We start from the raw sequence: 18,562 nt of genomic DNA on the forward strand, positions 1-18,562 counted from the left end.
TCTCGCGTATTGCCTCCCAGTCGTGGCCTGTGCTCCCCACTTGGCCACCCTAGCGTGACGCTCTACAACTGAAGTCGGTCCTTGGTCGGCTTGCACCAATTCACCACCATTCCTCTCCTCCAAGGCCCGCTTCTGCAATAGAGGCCTCGATGCTGTACGGCGCCTGGGCACGAGCTCTGGCGTCCGCATTCTCAGCCAATGCTGTGGTGGATGTATCGCTCTGACTATTCCAGGTCTCCCTCTCTACGCGGACCCTTACCACTGTGCCTGGATCAAAGAAGTACTCGTTCTCGGGCGTTTTCCACACCCATACCTTCTCTGCATCCACGCTATGATCGTCAGCCAGAGCGCTTGAACGGGCCACAACAACAACTCACTAGACACACTCATCAAAGAGCATCGTCTTAGGTACGTAGATGTCATCGAAGAATCGAGTAGACACTATTCTTCGTCAGCGCACCGTCGTCATCCCCGTGTCTGCAGTCCCACCTTGAATGCCTTCTGGCGTGCAGATCTTGACTTCTGCGTTGATAATTTCGTTTTTAAAAGGGCGAAAGACAATCATTCGGAACTCGACTAGAAATCATGAGCATCGTACCTAGATCGGCCTCGTGGTCCACGTACCCTTGACATTGGCGTTGCCGGTGCCGTGTCCAATGAGTCCATCCGACGCTTTCAACAAATCGTACATGCAGATGCAAAAGCCGACCTTGGGCACGACCTGTTGGGTGTGAGGAAGGAGCTAAACTGCCAGATAGGCCTTAACCAACCTTGTTCGCATATTTCTCGTTGATTTTGTCCTCAATCTCATCCCGGTTCTTCTTGTAGAACTCGTAAGGTGGAATTTGAACCAGATCAGAGAACGTCGTCTGACCCAGTCAGTACTGACGTGAGTATCCCGAACCTAACCCAACGACTTACTAGCATGAACATCTTGCGGCTGGGGAGCGCTGGGCGAGAGTCGTCCTGAAGTAGAAGGATGCTTCTTGTGCATAGTACTGGTCTACCGCGAGCCAGGTAGGAGCCTTGTCAATGGGAACCACGCTGTGTTGATCAAGCAGCCGACCCGAGCAGTATCATTGCTTTTGCGTCCTCGGGCACATAGTCGAACGCATGGAAATGAATCTTCGCTCCAGGTCTAGAAAATAATATATAGTGCGGGGGCAAGTTTCGCCGGACCGAGTTTCCGCAGGTAAAGCAGGTATGTCATTTGCCATCAATCGTAATGGCAGCGGCACAGATTCTTCGACGTCGTCTGGGCCTGTGTATCAAGTGTCTATACTTGAATACGTCTGTCCGGACCTGTCTCGTCTTTACCGAACCCGTTGCACCCTACAGGTGTCTTCGACCCAATGTATCTTGCTACATTGTGTTGCTAGCGTTTGGATGTCGGCTGTGCTTTTGTCACCAAATGTCTGGTCAGCCCTTTAATTTCCCCCCTCCCCCACCACCTCCTCCGAGAAGATCCGCCCAGGACCAAGACCGACATACGCGGGGAGCACGAGGACAAGGTCCTGGCTTTCAAAGAGGAAGAGGAGGCTTCTCCCGAGGCCGAGGCCACGGGTCGCCCCAGTCAGGTGGAAGAGGCAGACACAGTGGAGAAACAGTGAAGCAGTGGTCGTCGTCGGGGCCATCGGTTCTTTCAGTGCCCCGAGGATCACCTTCTACATTTGAAAACACACGAGTTGAACAGCCTACATCGTTCCAAAAGCGCAGCCACGAAACCGCTTTTAGTGACGGGGCACGCAAGAATGCTCGTCCACCCGCAGCCCCCGCTGTCCCGAGTTTCACAGCCGGTCTAGCAGACCTCCTAGCAAGCAAGACATCCCATCCTTCACCTCAGAAGCCACAGCCAACCCCCAAGGACAAGCCCAGAAATGCGCTGGGTCTGACACCCTCGAAATTTGACGAATCAGCTTCAGAGGATGAGGATGATACGGAAGAAGAGACCCGGCTAGCGGATAATGCAGGCGCGCATGATCTCCAATTTTCATACAGAGGCCGGACTGCCGCATTGAGAACCCCGGCAGAGATAGCCGCCTGGATTGCCGAGCGCAAAAGCCGCTTTCCTACCCAAGCGAAGCGCGAGGCCGCACAGAAGGAAGCTGAGGAGAAAAGGAAGAGGTGGGAAGCAGAGAAGCAAGCGCGAGCCGAAGCTTCAAAGCAGGCGCGAGAGAGACGCCAGCCAAACAGAAAGCTGGTGAAGCAGCAGAAGCCTCGTTCAGCATGGCTGGGACCGTCGAGCACCGAGTCATCAGCTGTTGCGGCAGCCAAACTCAACGCGGAGAGACTGCGGCGCAAGGCTCTGAAAGCACAGCGTGATCTCGAGGCTGCGGAAAAGGCTTTGGACGGGACCGATAGCGCGAACGGGATTCAAAATATCGACGCCGGCTCCGATGACGACTCTCTGGGCACTGTTAGTGACTCCTCAGTGCTGTCGAGCGACGCCAGCCTCTCCAGCTCCGAATTCGAATCCGACGATGACAGCCCTCCGGAGCAGCAAAGCAGTAAGAGTACGGTTCTTAATGCCTTTGTGGAGTCCAGTATTGCTCCAGGAGCTCACAAAAAGCCCTGCTCGCGCTTCCTCAGAACCGGTACCTGTCCGTATGGGGCTAGGTGCCGTTACTCGCATGATCGGTCAAGAGATCTCAATAGAACATCGAAAGCGCAGCCACCTGCGAAAGCCACAAAGAAGGGCTTGTTTCAGGTCATGGTCGAGAAAGAGCAGGAGCAAGACCAGAGAAAAGTGCTTGCGGCGATCATCGCCTTGGGACAACAGGGTATACTTGCAGACCTTACTCAGAATGGTAGATAAGTAGATCTCTCATATGAGGTTGAGCATGAACCATGGTTTGTGTGAATGTTGCAGAGACGATGCTCGATCCCTGTTCTCTTGCCGGTCTCCGCGTAGGCGACAGCTAGGCGAGTGCAAGCATCTCGCTACGCTGAGCTAAACTCTGATCGGTGTTGTACCTGACGATCTTCCCTGGCAGAGGATCGGGTCACATTCTCAATTCTCGATGGGCCCACCGCAAGCTGCCTGGATCATCAACGTCATGAGCAAGCCTTTGGTGCTTGGAACCGCAACATCGCAATGTTCTCGATCTCACTTAGCGGGCTGGTGGTCTGATGGGCTCTAACTTGGTGCTTCTTGTACGGTCTCTTTTCTTTATCACTACTTCGGATTTCAACTTAGCGATACTGCTGTATTAATCAATCACGTTCTTTTTTTTTTTTCATTTACAGTTAATTAGCAATCGTCCTGCTCGCTGTTGCGCAAAACGAAACGATCTACTAGACCAGTTCATTATGGATGTTCATGCGTCGGGCATCGTGACCACTGAGCGTGACGATTTGTCACTTACATATCGCGTCCTCACCAAATTGATGAGACCCTTTCGACCCAAACTGGCAGGCATACCAACCAAACCGTATCCGTCCTCCTCACCAAAGCTAGAGCCGCCAAAACTGGGTTACGATGTCAAAGAACATCAGCGATGTGGCGTCTATATCTATGATATAATCACACAGCATGGCAAGCAGACGCCTAAGCGCCGTCTCTTTTACTTCGCTGGAGGTGGCTTTCAAGGCATCCCGAGCGACAACCATTGGAAATTCTGCGCTGAACTTGCACGCCAGCTCTCGCCCTCATATCAGGTCAGCGTCGTTAGTTATCCGCTCGCGCCACCATGTCCAGCGCCCAAATCTCTACCCACTCTTCGCGAGATGCTGCACGCCCTCATCAGTGAGGCGCACGAGGCTCACCAGGACGTTTGCCTGATGGGAGATTCTTCTGGTGGAAACATTGCCCTCAGTCTTGGCTTCTGGTGGGCATCACAAATGGCTTCCGAGTCTAACTTGCCGCCGCTACATGCTATCTTTGCCATGTCTCCCGCCGTGGATATGACGAACGCCAATCCGGAAATATCAGAAATCGATAAGGTGGATCCTCTACTGACTGCAAAGATGACTGAGGATGTGGCCAAAACTTGGGTTGCCGAATGGGAGAGGAATAATCCACACGTCTCGCCACTCTACGGCGATTTCAAAGTCCTCAAGGCCAGCGGCGTCAAAGTCCACGGCTTGATTGGCACGTACGACGTGCTTGCACCGGACGCGCTCAAGTTCCGCGCCGTCCTGGCAGAGGCTGGAATTCCTGGAGAGTGGCTGATTTGGAAGAAGCAGATGCACTGCTTTCCCCTCGCCTTCAAATTTCCTATTCGAGAATCTAGGCAAGGAAAGGATTGGGTCGTTGACGTCCTGCGCCGCGACGTCAAAGTCGAAAAGTCATCATGAAAGACATTCTGTATCAATGATGCTAGCAAGTCATACCTGCAATCACGGCTGTTCGCCGGGGTATCATTCTAAACTCATTCCTTCCATCTAACGCCATGCCAGCAATTGCGACTCTACCGTCTCAGCAAAGGAGCCTGGAGAGGCCCGAACCAGTCACGCACCATCTTGAGCGCTTTCCAGCTGACAGGAAACGTACTATTACCATGAATCATCAATGGCAGGACCGCAATCAGCCAAAAGAAGCAGACGATGCCAATCGCAGCGTGCAGGTTGAATAGCTGCAACAACGGCAAGAATAACACCAGCTTCAGATGATAATATCGCGCATACAGCCAGTTGCGGATAGGTCTCCGGTCTCTTCTTGCCGCGATCTGTGATGCATTCCACTCAATACCATCCGCCAAATTCCAGGCCACACGCTGGTTGATCTTGTCCCACGTCGTATCGTTTGCTTGCTGTATCGCAGCAGCTGCGAGCTGCGAGCGGAGTTGCTGGTCTCGGCAAAGCAGCAGCGTTCGCTCCACAAACATTTCGACGTCCTGTGGCGGAACCAGATAACCCGTCTGGCCATTTCTGATAATTTCAGATGGCCCGCCTTGGTCGCGTGCGACAACAGGCATGCCACTGGCCATTGCTTCAAGGACCACAAGCCCGAAGGTCTCGGTGATGGAACAGTGCAGAAACAAATCGGCCGCGGCGTAAGCTCGCGCGAGGTCAACGCCGCCGAGGAAGCCGGCGAAGATCGTCCGATCCCTGACGTTTCTGAAATAGCTCTGGACCTCCTGTTCAACAGCGGGGTTGCGGTTGCCACCAACGATCAAAAGCTTGAAAGCCAGACCGGCTTCTGCTAGCTTCTCCGCAACCTGCGCGAGAAACTGGAATCCCTTTTCGGGAGCAAGCCTGCAGATACAGGTCAAGATGATCTCTCCGTTCGGCGCAAGTCGCTTGCGATACTCCTCATCACGATGTGACGGGTGGAATAAGGTTGTGTCTACACCGCGACCAAGCAAAGCAAGCCTGTTAGCTGGCGCTCCGACCTTCTCGAGATATTTGCGAATGTCCGAACAGGGATAGAAAATGGTGTATACTGATCGGTGGCTGAAGAGGAAGCCTTGGACCAAACCCAGCAGCCAAACCGCGAATTTGTCCATGCCAGGAGGAAAGATGATCTCGCTATAAGCGGACAGGTCGGTCTGAAAGTTGCAGACCACGGCAGGAGGCTCCTGCAATTGTCGAATTTGGAGAAGAAATTGGAAACCAACGGAAGCTGGACTGGCCAGATACACGAGATCTGGTTTGAATGTGCGGGTGCAGAGGCGGTCATAGCGGAATGGATGGACAACGGTCAAATCTGGATTGTAGGGCAGAGGCTGGCCATGCAGACGAACATTCGCATATGCCAGTCGACCAAGGTTGAAGCGTTTCTCATCGATCTTTGGCGCGACGACTGCAACATTGGCCCCGTTTGCACGCAGGTATTCGATGAGACTGCGTGTCGTGCGGCTGACGCCATTGACGGGCCCCAGAGATTCGGTGGCGAGGAGGATGCGTTTGCCGCGAAGCTGTTCGGGAAATTTGTCGCGCCCATCCTGTGATTTCAGAGTACTAGGGTGTGTCATCTCATGGCGAGGAAGCAGAGGAGACTTGTCGCCGACGTCCTTAGAAGCATAGCCCATGGTGATAATGGTGGCGATAGAGATGAGGTTGGCTTGGGAGCGGCGCGGCAATTCTATTGCCACTGGCAGACCTCTCCGTTTTTGTTCCCAACATGAGAAATCCTGTCTCGCCCATGTTGACTGCCTATTACTATATAGTACCAACAAAGCGTCCCATGACTACCGGGCGCTATCGGCGCACCACTGGGGCAGTCTTTCGAGTGTTGACATCGAGAGCGTGCGCGACGTTGAGATTGACAGCACGTGGGGATATCGCTGGGTGGTTTGTGCGCAATCATCGATAGCATTTCCGTCCTTTCGAAGGTGGTCGAGTGTTAAGCGCAGTCAGCCAATCAGGGCCCGAGACTCAGGCTGCGTGCTTCAGCCTCTGGAGATGGATGGCTCTGTACCGCGTATGCGCACTGCCGCCAACGAGTCTGGCCTTACACCAACTGTGCAGAAAGCCTCGTGTGTGCGGTGCATGCGGATTTCTTAAGCCCTTCTTTCGATCACTTTTCACTCCGGACTGACGGCCTTTGAAGCTGACCCCGACCCGTGACCCGTCAGGCAGATTAGTATCACGAATAACCATTTTTGGGCAATCGATCCGGATGACTCTCATTGATACAAGCCTCTTACCGTGGACACATCTTTGGCCAACATGTATTGAGAATGATAGCTCGCCCCTGCTATAGCGTTTCAACATGTTGGAGCACCGATCATTGACGTGCAGCGGTTCGCGATAGACCTACAAGCTCAGTCCTGCATATCCCAAGGACCCTGCAGCGAACTCAGGAATGATTGCGTCAATGGTCAGCTTACTGCCTGAGGGCCGACTAACAACGCGTCTTGCCTCAGCAACATCTGGAGCTCAGGCTCAGGGCAAGGCCATTCCCAAAGTAGGATAAATTGAAGTCACGTTCTCACGCGTCGATTTGACGTCACGCGTGGCCCTCTGATCTCTCTTGCTCACGTCTCCACCACTGTGAACCCTTCCTAGTCTGCAGCGGACCGAATCGCTGTCGACCATGCCAATGTTCTCCTTCATCAGGCGAAATGGCACTGGAGAACAAGTCTCCGTCTACACACAACCGGCTCCTTGGTATGAAGGTTCCGCATCCACCCTCGACAAATTTTCATGACGACTTTCCCACTCCATCTCCGAAACGTCAGAAAACAGCGCCGTCCAGCCCACGCAAGGCAAATGTTGGCGCTGGCGAGGCTGCCGATCCGACGGGCTTGCCTCATGACAAGCGCGGAAGACAACGAGCCCCCGGCTCCGAAGAAGAAGATGACAATGACGACCTTAGAATCGGGCAGGCTGAAGTGCCGAGATCTACACAATTGGAAACTGTGTTACCTCCCATGCAAACTGATGAAGAAGCTATTGAAGCCTACGAGGCCTATAAAGCTGGTCAGCAAGAGCCCGAGCATATCACTCAGTCGAGACTCGGCAATCGAGCCTGGATTCGAGGGAAAAGTTCAATCTATGTCGACGCATTTAACCTGGCATTAGACACCGTCCTAGAAGAGGAAGGTCACTTGTTCAACGATGCGGAGCAGCAACTATTCCGAGAGTGGAGGGGCCTCGACTACGAGTGCCAATACTTGTATGTCAGGCTCTTCCTTAGGAAGACGAGCAAGTGGTTTCGCGTGAAGGATCTACAGTACTATGGCGATGTTGCAGATATCGAGGGCGCAGTCCAGCGGTTACAGCAGACTCGTGCGTTACCAAAGTCCGAAGAGGGCGCTTTCCAAGCTCCTGGTGAGCTCGACACCCCTGAAGGCAATGAGCTAGGCGAAAGCTTTACTTTTGCGGAATGCTCTTCTGAGCACATCACTACGCTTGACGAAGCTAGTAGTCTCTTGTTGCTCGATGAACTCAAAGTCCTCGCTAAAGATGCGAGGGTGCAAGGCAAGAACAAGCGTGAGCTTCTTTCGAAACTTCGCCAGACAAGCGGCGCTCAAAGAGGCCTTGGCTTCAGAAGTCTCTCTCGAACAGAAACAGAAGAGTCGACCGAATCCGCAGGCTCGGACTCAGGGGCTCGGACGCCAGCCTATGATGAAGATGGTGATGACTCACGTGAGTCAAATCGTGATGCACACTTTACCAAAAAGATTCTTGATCAAACTGGGCGGTGCATCAGGCTATCATTGGCGGCATTGAAGTTGTTTGAACGGGTGCACCTCGTGTTCTACCGAGACACAGAGTGGACTGAGAAGTCACTCACTGTGCTAATCCTGGCGAAAATCTCTCGACGAAATTTCCCAGTATACATTGTTAGCCGATCAAACAACATTTTTGAATCACGGGCAATGCTTCTTGAGTTCGAGGCAAGCCTTCGGACACAGTTCAGAGTTGACAGTATCCTCGAGTTCAATGGCACTCCTGGCCGCAGGCAATTTGACGAAGTCCTTACCATCTTCGAGGCCGTGTATCCTCGGTGGAAGGCGCTTCTGGCAAAGGAACAGCAGAAAGAAGACCGCTTGTACGACACTGGCGAAGGGGCCTATTTGCGGCGCTTCAGTCCCGCCTGGGTCTACACCCGCATCGTGCATAAGGCACAGTACCCATTGGCGCGCTTCAAGGAGCATAAGCGCGAGCACGAGTTGATGTCGGAGCTCTTAAACCAACGCTTATTCCATGCAGCAAGGCGAGGCTCGTGGTATCAACGCAAGGCTCTACTGGAAGAGCACTATATGTATGCATTAATGCCGTCAGAAGGCCGACCGGAGGATTCCAACAAGAAGCACTGGAAGCGAATTGCTCTACGGACGTGCGAAGAAGGTTTAGAAGACAAAGAGTGCCATATTATTTACCACTATGACCTCCAGAAGCGGATCCGAAAGCTGGAAAAGCAACTGCGGATTCCCATGCGCGAGCAGCACGACTTTGGTCATGTCATGCTAGCAAAGGCATCAGAGCGCACCGTGGTCGGAATCCAGATGGAGCGGGATGAAGCCACTGGACGCCGGAGCAGCACAGGAGGCTCAGGTGGGAAGACTGTGTGGGTCGATACTCACGACACCAATGAGCCGGTTACAGTGGAGCTCATGTGCCTGTCGCATTACCGCCATGTGTTGGGGTGGAAGGGCTATCACTCGGAAGGCTCTATCCTCCGGACCTTGTTTGGGTTACTGTTCTGCGATGTGTTATTTACTTACTTGCCTAACGTCTTCCAGACGGCTTACCAGACCTGCCCTCTGGACTTGCATACCGATGGCTTCTACTCGGCAAGGATCAGTGAAATCAACGCTCGTGTCAACGATCTGAGCAACGGTATGGCGGCGGAGATCATGCAGCGAACATGGTCAGAGCACTACGAGCAGCGTACATGCATAGTCGGTGTACGATGGGATGACTATGAGCTAAGCGACTTGCTGGAGATTGTTGGCTGTTTCGCCGGGCAGTCTCTGGGCACAATCATGCGTGTGATGGCACAAGAATACGCGGCGAGAGGGGGTGGAGTGCCTGATTTGTTCTTGTGGAAGCCTCCTTCGGCCGAGAGTAAGGATGACGGCGAGGTCATGTTTGCGGAAGTGAAATCACTCAACGATCGACTGAGTGATACACAGCGGCTCTGGATATCGGTCATGCTCGGTGCGGGCGTGAAAGTCGAGTTGTGTCACGCCGTGACCGAGAGCGACCAAGTTCCAAAGGGAAAGGCTTAGATGCTAACCCTCAGAACTGTACAGCACAACTGCAGGATTTGACTGTTGTATCACTTGATGCAGTTGCGTGACTTGTCCGAAAGGTCCAGGTGGCGAGCTATCATACTTCACTGACCAGCATCAAGACTTTCGGCACTCGCCTTTCACTGCGAACCCGGATCTACGTGTGCATAAGCAACGCAAACTCGTCGACTTGCCAAAGCCTGAAATTGAGGGCATTTAAGCCGGCGTTTTCCGAATGCAATTCTGTCGCCAGCGACTCGATCTTGGCCGCAGACTACTGTTGCCAACTTTCTTTCTGTTTCGAATAGACCAGAAGCTTGGGCTCTGCCTCGCTAGTATCTAGACGACGGAAGATCTGATGTTGGATCCTTGACAACGATGCTCTGAGGGAAAGCATCACGGACAAAAAGAGCTATAATGCCCGCACTTATGCACGAAATTCACGAAGGAAACATGTGTCATTGGATACGCAGCTGCACTACCGGCCTTCAGCGGGCGACCCCTCGACGATCTGTGCAAGAACAACCAATATCACGTTACTGAGGCACATCAAGCAGCACGAAGAGCGAATAAAGATTGACTGGGCTGCACCTGACTAAGGACGGATACAGGCACAAGGCGGCTCCCCGGGGCGTGTGATTGGTGGGGGCGTTGACAGGACCGGGGAGTGCTGCACAGGCCACCTTCGGGTCGTTCGATGGCTGGTGACCTCTCACATTGCCAACAACCCCTCCATCTGACCTCCTGCGACCTTCTTTCCGTACATATAGCCGCCCATCGAGCTCTCCCGTCTCGACTTTCTTTCCTCCATCAGACATCGATTGTTTGACCTTCTCCTATTGCTTTTCTCTATTTTCATATACGCTGCTTCTAATTTAAGATTGGCTGGCCCAATCATCATCGTCGTCCACTATACAACTGCACGTCATTCAAGCTACTATCATAATTGTCAAGGCTGAGCCTTGTCCCGATCGTGGTATTCATAACAACACTGTCAACACCACCAGTACAACTCGTCAACCAATATGCTTGCCTCCAGCAGAGCCGTGAAGCCCAAGCTTTCCCTCAGCATCAATACCGCACCTCAGGCAACTCGCCCGTCACTCTCGCTCAAGTCTCCTGTCGCTACTCTGCGAAGTCCCATCTCTCCCAGCCCAATTAGCCCGACTGCTCGCAACACCCGGCGTAAGTAGCCTCTTCTCTACACAAATTCTCATGTCAGCCTTGACGACGGAGTTTGTTTGGGGTGCATTGTATACACCTTGGCAGACTTGGTGAATCTATGTCTCGGCGCCGTTCGATTATTTGCGGTCCAAGAACCAGACCTGGCCTGCTAACGATTTCAGTCAACCAACGTGGCTACTCGACCATGCAGCAGCCCACCTACTCGTATGTCAACAGCAGCAATGCTCGATCAATTCTGAAGAAGGGTCAGTCTGCCGCTTCCCAAAGGCGGCAACTGTCCTTCGATGACAACCCGACAGTGCATGCTGTATCTCCAATCGCCGACAAGGAGTACTACGGTGCGTACGCTAAAATGTCGCGAGAAGAGCGAAGGTGGACCGCCAGACGATGAACCGAACATTTCGGGCGAAGTGGACGAACTGTTGAGGCCTTGAGCCTGCCATTGTACTGTATACCATGATAGTTACCATGGGTTACGACCATTATGATATCCTCAACCAAGAATTGTCAAGCAGATAGTGCATCCAAAAACAATTACCAGCGCGTTATCAAATCTGTTCTCAGTCTCGCACATGATACACTCCATCTTCATCCGTGAGACTTTCGGCTGCTGAGCCAGGTATATGCCTGTCATCCAATGTCGACACAGCCTCCGGGACCGCGGTCAGGCCTGTGCAAAGGAGCTGTTCGCTCCATGCCGAGCCCCAGCCTCTGTGGAGACTTGGCGGGGTGAGGCTCCTCCCAACCCCAACGCCATCTCTTTGCCTCACGACTACACACAGCATTCGCCTTCTGCATCGGAAACTACTACGGAGTGACTCGACATTCTACGTTCAGGGCAGAGATGAATGCTGCTCACCAATCGACTAATTTCCATCCGTTTCCCCTGACGCGATTTGTGCCCAGGACCTAATTTTGGCTTGCCAGATTAAGCGCCAACCCCAGCGGCAAGGCACGTTTCGACTTCCACATACCACATACTGCAAGTATGTAGAAGCCGAAGACTTCTGTATGCATTGCGGTGGTTCCAGTAGGTCCAACGGGGCAGGACAGGACAATTGCTCAGCCAGACACTCTGGCTGCAGACCTGCGACCGGTTCTGCGCAAGCAAAGGTACGTCCTGGCATCGCCACAGCAGATTGCGATCTCGGTAGCCCCTGCTGCAGATCTGTGTCTTGTCAGAAGCTCGGAGCATCTGTTCAACTGTATGTTCGTCAAATGTACCGGTCCTCGTGGCGGCGCGTAATCAGATTCCCATCGAGTTTAACACCTTCTCGAGAGCCGCCCGATCCCCAGAGACGACTGGTCCAGGGCTTTGCCCTCTGCAGACTCCCCTTGCCAAATTTACACTGAGCCTCTCTCGCTAGGGATCGCAGCCGGCGTTGGGCTGTTTTCATAAGCGCGGTTTCGAATGGGCTCTCATACGTGCAAGCCAATGTGGGATCTTTCTGGTACCCCAGCCTCAATGCTCTCGAGCACCCATGAAACCCGCACAGCCCAGGTTCGCGCTTGGGTGTCGCCATCCGGTAAGTCTTGGTCGTGAAAAGTGGTGCCATAAGAGCCTCGTCCCATATCTAGAATATGAAATTGACGCCCGCGTGTTTGACCTTGGTTTTCACGTTTGACGTCTTTGGATGAGATTGTTCTTAAGGCAGCATACGTACGCCCGATAACCTTGATTCTTACAGACAACACGATATCTTTTCTGCTCTGACCTCATCGCCTAGCGATGGTCTACTTCCGTACTTGATATCTTTTGATACGGCTGCGACCAAGGTCGTCTTCTGTCGGGCCTGACCTTCGCTCAACCTACACAGAGATCCTCTCAACAACGCTCGTTACTCCTTATGCCAAAGCGCACTTCGAAGCGGCAGACCACAACTAGACCGGCTCCCTACAACTTGCGAGCTTCCAGAGCCAGTATGACAGCCGCCATTGCGCCTCCCATGGGACCGTGGGGTTCCCATCAGCACAGCATGTCTTGGTCGGACACCATGGGGTACCACCAATATAGCAATGCTCAGGCCATGACGCAGCCTTATATGCACCATCTTCCAGCGCCAGTCCAGCCTCCGCAGCTCACACAACCACAGCCTGGCCAAAGCGCACCATGGACAGCAGAAGAAGACAACACGCTCATGGACGCAAAAAGTCAAGGACTTGGCTGGAATGACATTCACCAACGTTATTTCCCAATGAAATCCGGCAACGCGTGTCGTAAACGACACGAACGCCTGATGCAAAAGCTTCGAACCACTGATTGGGACGAGGACCGTATCAAACGAGTCATGACTGAATACAACACTGTTGGCGTCCGTGAACGATTCTGGACCGTGATTGCCACCCGTGTGGGAGAGCAACGGTGGGAAGACGTAGAGCGAGTGGTATGTGAGAACCTCTCGACGCGCAAACGCACTCTAACGTCGCACTAGTGTTTTCAACAAGGGTTGAAAAACCTGCGAACCTCCAACTCGTCCCACTCACGTGGTCGGTCTCGAGCCAGCTCTGGTCACGTCGAATACGACCATGGTTCGTCTCAAGGAGACTTCGACACAAAAGCATATGATACCCACGATGACAGCGGCTTCGGAGAAGATCTGGGTAACCCAGGGCCTAGTCGTCGCTCCAGCCACACACACTCGCTGTCAGTTCCCCACACAAAATCGCATGCGTTGCCCGCCGTGGATGCATTGATTGGTCATTATCAGCAGGTCCACCATACACCAAATTACCACCACTAGACAGACTATCTCAGACCAGGCCTTGTCGGATAATATCGTGCATGACGTTATGAGGTGGAAAGGTAAGCATCGGGACGGATCAATGGATGCAGGAGGAGAGGATGTTTGACCGTGCTCCGGTTGATCGGAAGAAGGGGAACACGTCTTCCGGAGATGATACCCGAGAGCATGAGCTGGGCAGGTGGAAATTGCAAGTGATTCCCATGTACCATTATTACAGGAGTTTTTCGAGCTACAAGTCAGTGTTCACAGGAGTCAAGAGCATCAGGAGATCTGCTGGCTGCGTGTGAAACGCTAATTCCTGCCATTGTCCATTGTCGTTGTCCATGGTTTGTGAGTGGTGACTCTGGTGCAGCTGAGTTGTTCCTTATTCGGCGAGTCACCGTGCCTTCTGTAAGCAGCTCAGTTTGTGCAGATACTCGGCGCCGAGCCACTGCACATTCACTGTGCAAACTTTAAATCAACCTCATCGCATCTCTCGACTGGGGCCACCATAGGGTGCTGCTTTCATTGCAGTGTTGTTGTTGGACCCCAAGCATGAACAGCTTCACCCGTGAGTGGTGTCCCGAAGTTGCTCAGAAAGGCTTCAATTCCCGGATTCCGTCTATCTCCTTCTAGCGTCTTGGCAGAGTCCACCCGCCAGCCATGTGCGGAATAGCGGCCGAGCTATTCACGCTTCCCTGCCGGCCGGTGGTCAGGGACCGATCAAAGCTTCGTCAAATTTTTGGATCCCGGAGTCGTCAACTGCGCCCTCGTAAACCCCATTCACCTCCCTCCACCGCCAGATTACATCCCACAACCCCGGGTTTTCTTCTTATCGTTCATTCCATTTGCTTCTGGATACTGTCCTTCAGGTCTTTCAGGGGTCTTTTGGCTGTTAATTTCTTGTCCGCACCTTGGTCACATTGATTGCAAAGTCCAAGGGGCCGAGCCTTGCGCGTCTCGTGAGTTGTCAAGCTTGGTCTCGAAACTCTCGACCTCACGCCTTTCCGAGATCTCCACTCTCTTACTTTCCCTCACGATTTTCAACGTTGTGCTAGACTGCTCACATTACCTCTGACATCATGGCGACGGTTACGGAGAGCGTGAAAGAGACTCTCGTAGGCTACACCAAGCCTGCCGAGATGTCTGCGGAAGTTCGCAACAACTGGTTGCAACATGCTAAGAGCGATGACAAAGGCGAGCTGTACATGGACAGAGAAGCTTTCATTGATGCTATTGCACCTCCTGATGAAGACTACGTGAGTGACGAACCACAATGATATAGTCTGACTGAAGTTGACACGCCGCAGCACAAGATTCCCCGCGCACAGTATGGCGCACTCTTCCTAGTCGCAGATCGTCGCGGCGCTGGTCGTATCACTCAGGACGAGTACGCTGTCTTCAATAATACCCTGTTAAAGCCCGACGCAGCCGAATACTTGATGTGCTTCCGACTCTTCGATGTCAACAACACTGGTTTGGTAAATGTCGAAGACCTGCAGCGCATTTACAACGAGCAGCGTGGCAAGAACAGCTTGGCCTTTGACTTCAACGGACCTTGGGCGAGTCTCTACTTTGGCGCGAAAGGTGCCCGTCATGCTATGACCTACGAACAATTTGCACAGATGCTTCGAGGCCTGCAGGGTGAGCGTATTCGACAAGCCTTCCAGCACTACGACAGCGACAAGGACGGTCTCATCACTCCCGATCAATTCGCTGCTATCATCAGAGAGAACCAGAGTCACAAGCTGTCAGACCATATTCTCGAGAACCTACCGACGCTCTGCAACATCCAGAACGGAGCCAACATCTCCTATCCTGTCATTCGCGCATTCCTCAACATCACGAGAGAAATGGATCTTCTTGATCTTATCATCCGCAACGCCACCCGAAAGTCGTCCGATGGTCGAATTGACAAGGCCGGTTTCCTTGAAGAGGCTCAGAGAGTCACTCGTTGGTCACAATACACTCCTCTGGAAGCCGACATTCTCTTCCATTTCGCTAGTCTCGACAATCCATCCGGCCGCTTAAGCATCTGGGACTTCACAAAAGTCCTTGATGCGTCCTTCCAGCTCGGTCCACGCCTCTCAGGTTTCTCCGAGAAGACTGAAGAGGCTGCCTCTGGCCTGACCAACTTTCTTAACGGCGCAGTCAAGTCTGCACACAAGTTCGTCCTCGGTTCGATTTCCGGTGCATTTGGTGCCTTCGTTGTGTATCCCATCGACTTGGTCAAGACCAGAATGCAGAACCAGCGTGTCGTTGGCCCTGGTCAGCGTCTCTACAACAACTCTATCGACTGCTTCCAGAAGATCATCCGTAATGAAGGTTTCCGTGGTCTCTACGCTGGTCTACCGCCTCAATTAGTCGGTGTCGCCCCCGAAAAGGCCATCAAGTTGACGACCAACGAAATGCTGCGACTCTCTTTCACCAACAAGGAGACAGGTCGGATACCTGTTCCGCTAGAGATGGTTGCCGGTGGTACTGCTGGTGCCTGTCAAGTGGTAAGTTCTTCCCTCAACATATGCTGGTCACTTCCTTTGCTAACAGCCTCTAGATCTTCACCAACCCCCTCGAGATTGTCAAGATTCGTCTTCAAGTGCAAGGAGAGCTCGCCAAGAAGTCTGACGCCGTTCCCAGACGCTCTGCCATGTGGATCGTCAAGAACTTGGGTATTGTGGGCCTCTACAAGGGTGCCGCCGCTTGTCTGCTCCGTGACGTCCCGTTCTCGATGATCTACTTTCCCGCCTACGCCCACCTGAAGTCCGACCTCTTTGGCGACGGCGTCGATGGTAAAGAAATCGGTGTCCTGCAGCTAATGGTGGCCGGCGCTATTGCTGGTATTCCTGCCGCCTATCTCACCACTCCAGCCGATGTCATTAAGACGCGCCTCCAAGTCGAAGCCCGCAAGGGTGACGCAACCTACACCGGTCTCGTCGACTGCTTCCGCAAGGTGCTCAAGTCCGAGGGCCCCAAGGCGTTCTTCAAAGGAGGCCCGGCACGAATTGTCCGTTCCTCGCCCCAATTTGGTTGTACCCTCGCAGCTTTTGAGGTGTTGAAGAAGCTCATGCCCCTTCCGGCACGCTTTGACCCTGAGGCGGCCCGAGACACCGACATCCATGGCGCTCTGGAGCCGGGCGTCGGCCTGCGTGAGGCTAAGGCTCCGCTCCCCTACCTTCGCGCCCGCAACGCACTGAAGTTGCTCAAGGATATCGATAAGGACTTCGGAATGTACGGTGGCGTCAAAGTTCCGTCAATGTTTGAGAAGAAGTGAAGGGTTTAGATAGTGAATCCCGGTTGGGAGGCGGATTACGAGCACGGCAAGGCGTTCATCAGGCGTCGAGTTTCACGATATGATCCGTGAATTGCATAGCGAAGGCCTTTTCCCTGGGTAGCATGGGCACATCCAGGCAGTGAATGCCTTTGAATATTGACTGTTTGGGCGCGGGGACTGCCTCGTTGCCTTAAAAATCTCTGCTTCGATTCTCTTCCGCAAGATTTAGTCACCTGCGGCCGTGACTTTGATTATTGACCAAAGGTCGACAAAACAACGGGAGGGCTCCCCCGGGCCCATATCAGAGGCTTTTGGACGTGGTCTGATATGAGTCCGAGGCGCCCTCCCGTCGGGTTTGTCGACCCCTGGGTGGACTGTCCTGATGATTTGGCCACTTGAAGCCGTGACCCTTCACTCACCAAAGGTCGACGAAATCGACGGGAGGCCTCCTTGGACTCACACGCGGTCATAGCTGAAAGTCTTTCCTCTTGAGTACGGGGAGGCCTCCCTTCGATTTCGTCGGCCCCAGTGATTACTCTTCTATTGCCTTGTTCCTTCACTAGCCGAGGCAACGCGATCGATCGCCAAGGCCTTACGATTACTGAACCCCAGGGCAGCGTCTAACTTTCCAACTTCCTCACTACGATAGAGTATGAGTCCCCGATTCTTTATATTGGGGATGCTCGACTGCCCTCAGGCCTGCTCGACTCCCGAGGTGTTCTTATACCGAAGTGCATCACACCATTAGCCAACACCCTCCATCCCCCGTTCACCATGGCGACCACCAACCCCCCCAAGCAGCCCGTCGCGCTCATAATCGGCGCCTCCCGGGGCATCGGGCGCCAACTCGCCCTCTCCCTCGCACAAGCACACTACACCGTCGTCGTCTCCGCCAAGACCACATCCGACGCCTCCGCCATCCCGGCTGCCCAGTTCCCGCCGGACCCCAACTCCCCACAATCCACCATCAACACGGTCGTGCGCGAGATCCGCGAGCTGGGCCACACGGCGCTCGCCCTGCCCTGCGACGTGCGCGACACCGCCGCCGTGACGGCGCTGGTCGACGAGACCGTCTCCCGCCTGGGCTCGCTCGACGTGCTGATCTACAACTCGGGCGCCATCTGGTGGTCGGCCGTGGCGACGACGCCGCTGAAGCGGTTCCAGCTCATGCAGCGCGTCAACCCGGAGGGCCTGTACGCGGCGGTCGCGGCCGCGCTGCCGCATTTCATGGCGCGTCAGGGCAACCGTGGGCGTGTCGTCGTCGTGAGCCCGCCGATTTACTCGCGCTTCTTCCGCGGGAAGACGGCGTACGCGGTCGGGAAGGTGGGCATGAGTGTGTTGACGAAGGGGTTGGCGATGGATTTTCAGAGGATGGGCGAGGAGGGGAAGGGCCTGAGTATTACGAGTTTGTGGCCGGGGGCGAGTATTGAGAGCGCGGCGACGGAGCGGGCGGTGAGAGCGGATCAGGATGTGAGGAGGGACCTGAGGAAGCCGGAGATCTATGGGGATGCGGTGCTGGAGATCTTGAGGGCCGAGACGGCGGTGGTGAACGGCCGGTTGTTGGTGGACGAGGATTGGTTGAGGGAGAGGGGGTGGGGGGAGGACGATTTTGACCGGTATAATGTCGTTGAGGGCGCGAAGCCTAGGAGGATCATGCCGAGGACGTTCCCGGCGCTCGAGGTGGAGGAGCAGGATGACGAGGGGAGGAGAGTTGACAGCGTCAAGATGCGTGAGGGGAGGAGCAAGTTATAGTATTT

At 53.9% G+C, this 18,562-nt stretch overlaps 9 protein-coding genes across 9 annotated transcripts; 7 read left to right on the forward strand and 2 right to left on the reverse strand.

The window, feature by feature from the left end:
* Nucleotides 1–100: 100 nt before the first annotated feature.
* Nucleotides 101–933, reverse strand: HMPREF1541_08142 (DNA-directed RNA polymerase; the record flags this gene model as incomplete). The annotated part of the gene is made up of 6 exons (XM_008722462.1): nucleotides 101–329; nucleotides 378–441; nucleotides 490–576; nucleotides 625–721; nucleotides 771–869; nucleotides 922–933. 6 exons carry the CDS (start codon nucleotides 931–933, stop codon nucleotides 101–103), a joined length of 588 nt encoding a protein of 195 aa, XP_008720684.1.
* A 478-nt stretch (nucleotides 934–1,411) lies between these two features.
* HMPREF1541_08143 (uncharacterized protein) lies at nucleotides 1,412–2,815 on the forward strand (the record flags this gene model as incomplete). Its single annotated transcript, XM_008722463.1, has 1 exon — nucleotides 1,412–2,815. The coding sequence occupies one exon, from the start codon at nucleotides 1,412–1,414 to the stop codon at nucleotides 2,813–2,815; it is 1,404 nt and encodes a 467-aa protein (XP_008720685.1).
* Nucleotides 2,816–3,309: 494 nt separating this feature from the next.
* Nucleotides 3,310–4,296, forward strand: HMPREF1541_08144 (uncharacterized protein; the record flags this gene model as incomplete). Its single annotated transcript, XM_008722464.1, has 1 exon — nucleotides 3,310–4,296. One exon carries the CDS (start codon nucleotides 3,310–3,312, stop codon nucleotides 4,294–4,296), a length of 987 nt encoding a protein of 328 aa, XP_008720686.1.
* Nucleotides 4,297–4,409: 113 nt separating this feature from the next.
* Nucleotides 4,410–5,972, reverse strand: HMPREF1541_08145 (uncharacterized protein; the record flags this gene model as incomplete). The annotated part of the gene is made up of 1 exon (XM_008722465.1): nucleotides 4,410–5,972. The coding sequence occupies one exon, from the start codon at nucleotides 5,970–5,972 to the stop codon at nucleotides 4,410–4,412; it is 1,563 nt and encodes a 520-aa protein (XP_008720687.1).
* A 1,035-nt stretch (nucleotides 5,973–7,007) lies between these two features.
* On the forward strand, nucleotides 7,008–9,623 carry HMPREF1541_08146 (uncharacterized protein; the record flags this gene model as incomplete). Its single annotated transcript, XM_008722466.1, has 1 exon — nucleotides 7,008–9,623. The coding sequence occupies one exon, from the start codon at nucleotides 7,008–7,010 to the stop codon at nucleotides 9,621–9,623; it is 2,616 nt and encodes an 871-aa protein (XP_008720688.1).
* Nucleotides 9,624–10,995: 1,372 nt separating this feature from the next.
* HMPREF1541_08147 (uncharacterized protein) lies at nucleotides 10,996–11,202 on the forward strand (the record flags this gene model as incomplete). The annotated part of the gene is made up of 1 exon (XM_008722467.1): nucleotides 10,996–11,202. One exon carries the CDS (start codon nucleotides 10,996–10,998, stop codon nucleotides 11,200–11,202), a length of 207 nt encoding a protein of 68 aa, XP_008720689.1.
* Nucleotides 11,203–12,805: 1,603 nt separating this feature from the next.
* HMPREF1541_08148 (uncharacterized protein) lies at nucleotides 12,806–13,552 on the forward strand (the record flags this gene model as incomplete). Its single annotated transcript, XM_008722468.1, has 2 exons — nucleotides 12,806–13,195; nucleotides 13,244–13,552. The coding sequence occupies 2 exons, from the start codon at nucleotides 12,806–12,808 to the stop codon at nucleotides 13,550–13,552; spliced, it is 699 nt and encodes a 232-aa protein (XP_008720690.1).
* Nucleotides 13,553–14,616: 1,064 nt separating this feature from the next.
* Nucleotides 14,617–16,805, forward strand: HMPREF1541_08149 (uncharacterized protein; the record flags this gene model as incomplete). The annotated part of the gene is made up of 3 exons (XM_008722469.1): nucleotides 14,617–14,793; nucleotides 14,845–16,035; nucleotides 16,089–16,805. 3 exons carry the CDS (start codon nucleotides 14,617–14,619, stop codon nucleotides 16,803–16,805), a joined length of 2,085 nt encoding a protein of 694 aa, XP_008720691.1.
* Nucleotides 16,806–17,579: 774 nt separating this feature from the next.
* HMPREF1541_08150 (uncharacterized protein) lies at nucleotides 17,580–18,557 on the forward strand (the record flags this gene model as incomplete). Its single annotated transcript, XM_008722470.1, has 1 exon — nucleotides 17,580–18,557. The coding sequence occupies one exon, from the start codon at nucleotides 17,580–17,582 to the stop codon at nucleotides 18,555–18,557; it is 978 nt and encodes a 325-aa protein (XP_008720692.1).
* Nucleotides 18,558–18,562: the final 5 nt, after the last annotated feature.

Source organism: Cyphellophora europaea, assembly GCF_000365145.1.
Source record: "Cyphellophora europaea CBS 101466 unplaced genomic scaffold supercont1.8, whole genome shotgun sequence".
NCBI lineage: Eukaryota > Fungi > Ascomycota > Eurotiomycetes > Chaetothyriales > Cyphellophoraceae > Cyphellophora > Cyphellophora europaea.